Source organism: Charadrius vociferus, unplaced genomic scaffold (genome assembly GCF_000708025.1).
Source record: "Charadrius vociferus isolate BGI_N301 unplaced genomic scaffold, ASM70802v2 scaffold213, whole genome shotgun sequence".
NCBI lineage: Eukaryota > Metazoa > Chordata > Aves > Charadriiformes > Charadriidae > Charadrius > Charadrius vociferus.
The window spans coordinates 6,494,252-6,503,089 of NW_009647828.1; the positions used below are offsets into that span (position 1 = coordinate 6,494,252).

Sequence of the window (8,838 nt, forward strand, 5' to 3'; positions counted from 1 at the left end):
CTCCCACTCCTGCAGAAGTTGCTTTCCAATGAAGACTAAGAATGTTCACATGTTTTCATTAACCAGAGGACCAGGAAGCTTAAATTAAAGTTTTACTTTCATAAAATATTATCTGTTATCATGACAGTAGGAAAGACATCCAAAATACATGCCACTATCTTAAGTGAGTTTGAATAAGTTTTATAGCTTAAGCGAAACTGCTTTTGCTTTCCACAAAAGGCTCTTTATCTGCTACGGAAACCAGATCCCTGGAGGCATTTGAAAGGCTACAGTGGATCAAATACTAGAAAAATATATATTGTGGGAAATAATCATGCATCAACAGAGAATTAGACAGGATGATTTAAAACATCTTTCCTCACCCATAATTTCCACAATTGGTTTTTACAGATTGATAGTAAGCCAAATGTAAATAGTCACCCACACAAATTTCAACTCAAGCTACTGTACATTATTTTTCATTTAATTTGAAGATATGGGAGGCATAATCACTACACAGTAGAAGCATATTGCTCAACTTCGAAGAAGTCAATTTAACCTACCATCCAAGTCAAAATACTTGGAAGTTTACCAGACATCTGTTGTCCAGAGACAGGTGCAAAGAGTTCAAGAATATCTGTACAGGTTCACCCATGACAGCAGTGCTGGGACTATCGCTGGCCATCACTGAAGTTTGCTCAAAAAGTCTCTCCCTTTCCTAAATGCCACGGGAGAGTAGGCATCCGAGGAAACTGTTTCAGCCTTCCACGTCCCTGTTCCTCTCCAAAGAGAGGGTCTTCCCAATCTTGGCAATTCTCTAGCTTTTAAACTCATTTGCAATCAATAAATATACTAGTTAGACCAACCTCTAGGAGATTGAAGTTGACTTTCATTTCGTTATTGAAAATCCTGCAGGCATAGCAGTACTTTATTTTCACTCTGCTGGAGCTTAGAAAACCTACAAGTATCTTATTGAATCCATTTCCATTCAGATATTTGTCCTCCAAGTCACAAGGTTGCCCTTAAAGAAAAACAAACAGACTTTGGAAATGCTACAGTTTCTGGCCTCTTGCACATAGGGGTACACAGTATAAGCAATGAGTAGAAACACGTTCCTTGAGATCCATAGCTGAAAAGCTATAAACAGTCAGCAATAAGTTACATTTATACCTAGAATTACACAAAGTGGATTTAAACAACTGTTCTACTTAGCTGGACAATTTTGATAGCCACCTCCTTTCCTCTGAACAAGATGACCAAGCTTAAATTACTTCATGCCTTTTGAAATACAAATCATCTTGTCTTTTGTTTTCTTGGTTTATGATCACTTACAGAAACCACTACTGTGGGAAGCAAAAAAAAAGGAAAAAAGGCCCCAGAACTGTTTTTCAAAGCAAAGGTGGGCCAGTTTTTCAAATGTGAAGTTAAAGGCTCCCCTAGGAATAGGTATTAATTTTTCAAACAAGAACCAAAAATTCTGTCCCTGGCTCAATTGCTTCATTCACAGCTGCTCTTTTTGGTTCTTAATGTTATACAAAGGGAAACTATCAGTAAATTAACTATGCTGCATATTTACATTTGCGACCATTTTATTGATCCCAATCAACCCCTGTCCAATCCTTCACTACATATAGCTCATCTATATTGTATTTTCCACAAACCATATTCCAAAAGCCAAGGGCATCAAGGGTGCCCTGAAGCAGAAGATACCCCCACACAGTGCAAGGACATCTACCATCTATTTTATCTGAGAAGCAGTGGTGCACATTGATGCATCACTGCATTGCAAAGTGTCATCTGCAGGTAGAAAAAAAAAGTCAAACCTATATTCTGTCCACGAGCTGCTGTACTACATTTTCTTGCAACAGTACCACAAGAGCTTAAGTGACCAAGACTTGCAACTGTATTAAATATCTTCCCCAAATCATACTACACAAGCGTAGTGTGCTAGGCAGAAACAGCCTTTGCTGACTTAACTGTATCCACAAGCAGAAAATACATCTTCCTCAAATAACCTGTTTGTTCCATTTTGACAGGAGGCTATAAGAGACAAGCTTTACATAAGCATCTCAAACTATTTAAAGCAACATCCTTACTATTTAGAGAACACAATCTGAACGAACTTCATGAGCCAGTACTTAACCTACTTTAGCCAGCGCAGGCTTGACTCACAGGTTACCCTGCTAGCATTGTAAGGGATTCTTGGTATCACATCTTTATCTTGCACATGCTAAAACAGCAGCCTGGGAGAAAGCCTAACGCAAGCGAGCAGGTACTTCACTACACCACTCGCGTATGATGCTGTCTTTTCTATGTCCATGCTTGAGCTCTACATATAGCAGTAACACTGCTTGTGCAGCTTGGGAAGATTAATGCGCTTCATTGTAGCATAACCAAAGTGAACAAATCTACTGTGACGATGCCTAACAGGGCATACTTGGAAATTTTCTAGACAACAAGAGTTCAAAGAATCAAGCAGAATGCTTCAGAGTGTATTTTGATTAAATTTAGTAAGGGCACAGTATGGGTCATTCATTTACCTGTCTGTATATTGACCATTATAGTGACCTCAAAGAGCAACAAAACAAAATGAGCGCCTTATAGTTCTCAAATAGCAACCACATGTTTTGTTACCCTGGTTTAGGTACTTAAAATAATTAGCATCACATCTGACACTCACCCTTGTATCTATTCACATTGGCTTCTGCAAACTGGCCCACACAAAGTAAAATTCAAGTAAGCAGATGCAGAGATTCCACAGGAGAGATCAGGAGCTACTAACAAAGTCTCTGCAGGAAAAGTAGCAGTTATCTGATCTAAGTTTAGTCACAGCACTCCTGATATATTCTGTTCTTCATAAAATACTACCTCCTCATCACACCTTTCAAGGAAACATATCCACCCCCACCAATCATCCCTACTTTGCTTGCATTTTTAAACTGCTGTGGAAAGTCACTATCAACTAGTCCTTCTGCTTATCTTCGTACCCAAGTGATACTAGTCTTGCTGTTTTGGCCAGAGTTGACAAGTCGTTATGACTCAAATGGTATCTTCTGCGAGAGGCTCTCCTTGCTATATAGAGCCACTAAGCCACTATATCACTGTGAGCTGAAACATGAAGTCAATAATCATAAAACAGAACCAATTTAAGCTCAATTTACTTTAAAGATCAAAGTTATCCAAGTATTTTTTTGATTCAAGACCTTAAACTCCAAGAAAGAAAATAAATCGAGCATTCAGGTGTTTGGAGAAGTTGATTATGAACAGAGTTCACAAAAATTAAAGTGTTGCGGAATATTGTGGAGGTCCAAGATAAAAGGTTAAAAAACAGATTATCAACAGAAAATAGATGAGTAGTTACCAGAGTTGCAACCACTGGTGCACACTTTGAAGCCCCCAAGACATGCACGGGCAGAAGCCAGGCCATCGTGGTGGAGGAAGTATCTAGTTGCAGGTTCATTGTTCCCGCATGCCTCCAAGCGGCTGTTGGGGCAGGCAGGGTGCCAAGGCTACGTGGAGTTTGGCCTGACCTGGTGTGGCACATCGCATCTCTCTCAGCACCAAGAAAATCTGCTCGTGTAAAATCCAGACGACTTCAAAGCCTTTCTAAGAAGGCAGCAGCACCCTGTGCTAGGAAAGCATGACTTCACTCCCTGAGCTCCTTCACTGTCTAGAGACCCTTAAAACTTTTCATTGTGTTGTCTTATCTAGTCTAAAGTTAATGCACAAGATGCTGTAACACTGAATAGTTGAAACTACTCTTTACTTGGATAAAGCCAGCTATTTTGTATTAACTATTTAAACAGACCAAAGACCACTTCAGAGAACATGCTGGAGAAGTTTGAGGGGTTTGGGGGTTTTTTGTTGTTGTTGTTTGTTTGTTTGAAGCATGATACCAAGATATTTTTATTTTTTTGGCAACTCCATGCCACAGCATTGGGGGAGGAGTAGCACAAGAATGCTAAACACCAGGAAGACTTCAAACTGCAGTGTGTTGTTTGATCTGAAACAAAATTAAATCTTACTGTCACAGTAAAACTTGCATACACACTGAAAAACATGTGCAACCTCTTGGCTGTTCTTTACTTGTCACACCTCAGGATCGGCTGACGTAATTCATGAAGCCTAACATTTGAAAAAGCTCAGCAGTTTCCTGGGGTGGAAGAACTCTTCAGTAAATAAACATTTCTAACCTCCTACTGCAGTTACCAGTCTAAATGCCACCATTACTTATGCTATGGCAGCCCCTGTGATAGAGCTTATTAGCTGCAGAAGATCTCAAGTCCAAAGAGGCTCTTTGCCATGCACAGTCATCCTGAAATACCAGGGTGATCAGATGCCTCCTGCAGTTAAAGGAGATCGACACTCCTCACTGGAGCCAGCTTCTTATTTGGGTGATTATGAACAAATGCTAAGCTGGTATAGATACTGTGTCCTGCTGTCCTACAACCCATACAGCTATTCTTGCTAACATAACTGAACAGAGAAAGCAATTTTGAGTCTTTAGGGGCTGAAAACCACTATCATATTTTGTTATCATTTCCTACAGTCTTTTCCACTTGTTTTTACAGCTGTCTCAATGTTCTAGGTCTGAAGTTTCACAAGTTTGTATTTTCAGCTTCAAGTCCAGAAAAAGCTCCCTCCAGAATTTAGCACTATGTGAGAGCTAAACAGTGGTGTGCAGCAGTCTGCCTGATCATTTCAATCTATTTCTGTACACGTGAATTACTCATCTTACTGAAAATTAATGTAGTGTTTTCCATGCCAATTGAAGAGACAGCATATTATTTTCCAAGAGGGCATAAAATCTAAAACAGAGGGGGAATACAGTCAAGTGTGAAGGTGTGTGGAAGAAGGAAATAAAAAAATCAAGCTACATAGAAAGAAACAGTTTTATGGTCTTAAGAGCTGCCCAATTTCTTTCCTTCTTTTAATGAGAGGCACAAATTAGAATATTAAAAAGGCAACAGTGGAAGGAGCAAGCCATGAACAAGTACAGAAACTAAGGACAGACTACAAGGGTAGATTAATAATCTTAATTTACTCACCTATGACCTCTAAGATTAAAACTCAGTGACAATGGGAACTTTGATTTCAGAATCAGACTTTTGATTTTCTAGCACTTATATTTAGCAAATTAGTAGGGACTGACTGAAGCAGGAACCACCAAGTGCACTTTCCAGAGCTCAGCTAGCAAAAACCAGTTCCACTAATGCGGGGGGGGGAACCACCAACACAAAAATCACCCCAAACCAAAACCACCTTTCACCCCCTTCTCCCTCTAAAGCTTCACCCAACCACAGCTATTCAAGATCTTTACTCACATACAACAGCACTTGCTTCAGGTTAAAGTAAATAAATCATTTAGTTTTGATAAATATCGATTTGAGAGAATTCCTAGCTGAGAAATCTTGAGCAACTCTGGGATGCATTTCAATGCCAACCTCTCAGGACTCCAGAGCACCGTCAGAAAGGGCTGCAGTTGTGGCTCCAATATATCACTGCAATGTAAAAAGTAAGAACTCTCCCTCCCCAGCACACCTTCAGATCTATCATAACATGGGTCAACTACAACTTAAGTTTTCCACAAGCAATACTAATTATCTCATTACTGACCTGATTTTGAGCAACTATGTGGTAAGTTTAGCTTTTAAGGAAGATCTGAGGACATCAAAACATTTGTAATAAAGCTTAGAATAAAAACCCTTAAAAGCACTTGTTTTCAATGCAGGTCTTTCATAAACTGACTTAGAAGTGAATTTGAAATCACAGAAAAAGCATTTTTAGAAACAATAAGGAGCCATCAAAACACATGAAAGAGAGGTCTTACTGAACCTCCCCTTATCGTAGTCCTGATCCTCACTGAGCTATATGCAGATATAGGACACATCCACATTTCCTTGTATGACACTTCAAAACAAGTCTTCTGTAGTATTAGCTTCTAATATTTTGCACAGCAGTAATTTTAAGTCTAGAGAGAAATGTTTAGGACCACAATATAAGTTTCACAGAATATACATCTGCCAGGCTTTGGGGCACAGGGAAGTGGTAGGCTACAAAGAAACAGAAAACTTCCAACAACCTAATGGGTAAGCAAGCTGCCATTCTAAAAATCCCCAACATTTCTTGAAAACTTAATTCAATTTTTACTTCGAGTGTTTTCAGTACTTGCCTAGTTTTCAAATGGATGTTTTCATTAAAGTTTAGCACATCTGAAAGCTGATGCATTTCCAAACTATACTTTGTGCCTTTGATTGAATACACAGTAGTATCTTTATAGGAAGATTCTACTGAAAGAGCTGAAAAAAAAACCACTATCAGGCCTTGACACTGTAGAATGAACTTTGTTGCATAAGCTACTCAGCTTATTGAGAAAACAGCATTTCAAAATAGGTCTTACAGGAAAAAGTGATCAAGCCTGGCTGAATTAGTCTCACATATTCTTCAATTCAGCAGCAAATCTAAATAGCTAAAAACCTGTACACATGGGCTACTATGAGGTCTACTCTATACACACAACACAGATTATTTAGAAGGTAAAACATCTGATCAACAGAAATAATTCTGCCAGTCCAAAGTACTGCATCACACCTCTAGACCTTGAAGAATGCTGGCAGCAAGTCAAGCCAAGAAAGGAGCAGGTTTCAAATTTTAAATTCTGTTTAAACAAAGAAGCCTGCATTAGACCACACAGGCAGTTGAAAGGCAAATCCACTAATATTTCTGGAGTAGATTAGCAAACTAATCTCAGCAGTGATTAACAAAGAAACAGGCAAGATCTGATTAGCTAACTAGCAAACTTGCATCTTAACCAAAACTCAGAACAGTGTCTAGTCCTATCTAAAACTGGTTACCAACCTTGTCAGGAAGCAAGTCACTCTGTATGACTTGCCACCCAATTATCTACCCCACAACTTGATCTAAAATGCCGTATTTTTTAAAGAAGAAAATCCTTTAAGCTATAAGTAAGTTGCCTTACAAAGGTGTAAGAGAAGGACAGATGCCATCACACAGACTTAGGTTACCTAAGTAGACATAAACTAGTTAACTCAGTGAATATCCTACAGTAGACAGTTCAGTTCCATTATCTTAACTAGTGTTTTTCCCCCCCCCCACGTTTCTATGTAAAGCCTACTAATACCCAGGTACCACAGACTGGACATCTTAGCCAGGACCCCATCCTAATTCAGCTTTTCTTTTGCATGCTGCATCAAATGCAGGGGCATTGGTGCAGAACTATGTCCTTTCCTTTCATTTTTATTGCTACTTATGCAAACTGCCTCCTCCCCACTACTCTTAATAGATCTACTCAAACCTCCCGAGTCTGGTATCTACGGAAGGCAGTAGGGTTATATTCTCACAAGCATGAAGAGTTCTCCGACCATAATGTAAGACTCAATTTTATATCTACAGAAACTAAATGAGCATCTTCAGTTTTAAACTGTAGCAGCTGCCTCTGTGGACACAGAAGCTTTGAAAAAGTGAGCTGTATGCATGCATTTGTATTACATGCAAAGCATAGGCAAGAACTGAAGGTTATAGTTTTTAAATCAGCACCTTTACTCATGTGAGGAGGGAAGAAGAATTCTGAGTAACTAGAATAGAACACCTCTCCATTGAACTGAAGAATCTGCAGTTGCCATATTAGAAAACTATTTCTATTTCTGACTGCTTATTAGCAGTTTCTTGAGTTAATTCATTTGTACAGGAGTTTGCTTGCTCTTACTTAGCTTTATGGAATTACTCAAACTGTAAGGGGAGAATCAACCAAACAGATGTACACCAAGATGACTGAGAAATCATTGCACGCTGTTCTCGGGGAAGAGAGCAGCCTAACTTTTTTGCTACCCTGTCTAGCCCCTTCCCCATGGCTTCCTTGCATTTTAAAAACAAGCCATTTGTCTTTAACCTCTGCTTCAAGCACCTTTTCATAGCTCTCTGTACTTTATATCAAGTAGACTGAGCTTCAGGAACTGGGCTGGAAGCAAAAAGTAACTTGCTGTAGGGTATAGGTCTGGCAAGTATAAGAAGCCTGCTGTACTGCTGAAGTTAATAGAGGCACAAGCAAATCTAACAACTGCAAATTAATATTGAGTTATCAGTTTATCTAGAAATAGCCTTTCTGCAATAGTTCCCTTCACACACTGAGGAAAGTAAAATCTCACCCGTGTCATTTTAAAAAAGTCTAACGATGGTCTGTTCCATCGTACGTCCTCCTCCCGTCTGCGCTTTAGCCGGCTTTTCTTTTCATTCAGAACACAAGGCTGGGAGCGGCATCTCAACAAGCCCTGACGCCGGCTGAGCTCAGGTGTGGAGGTGGGAGTGCTGTTGGCTGAAGGCAAGAGATTTCCTGTCTCGGTGATGTGCTCCTGGGAGAGGGAGAGGCGACGCCTTGGGTTAAAGTCACAAGGGCCTCCGGAATTCCAGCGGGTACTCGAGCTTGTGCTTCCCTCGCTACTGTCCACAAACCCGCTGCTGGCAGAGGAAGGTCTGGGTACTGGTGATGTGTTGAAGCTGGTGATGGTGAAGACGTTATTTAGCGACAGTATGTTTTGTGGCAGACTGATACTTGTGCTTCTCTGTAAGGTTGCACTTCCATGACTGTTGCAGCGTTGCAAGGTAGCACTACCGCCACTATTACACCGTCTCTTTGACACAGGAGTCCAAACCTTTGAATTGCCGGGCTTCCATGGTGACCGACAGCGAGCCAGCTCATCTGGCTCAGAGAGGGACCTACAATGGCGTTTCGTCGGTGGGGCCAAGGGTTGACCCGAGTTTTCATTAAGGTTTAATTCACTTATCCATCCCGACACCATAGACGTACTGGAAGATTCCTGCTGCCACTGCAGACTACCATTA

The 8,838-nt window shown here is 40.2% G+C and overlaps 1 protein-coding gene across 1 annotated transcript in view; it reads right to left on the reverse strand.

Annotated features, from left to right (window-relative positions):
- The window catches only part of FAM53A (family with sequence similarity 53, member A), a 52,034-nt gene that overhangs the window by 32,128 nt on the left and 11,068 nt on the right, over positions 1–8,838 (reverse strand). The window contains 1 exon segment of the mRNA XM_009882532.1: positions 8,145–8,838. This exon segment is cut by the window's right edge and continues 32 nt beyond it. Coding sequence (XP_009880834.1) covers positions 8,145–8,838 — 694 coding nt within the window.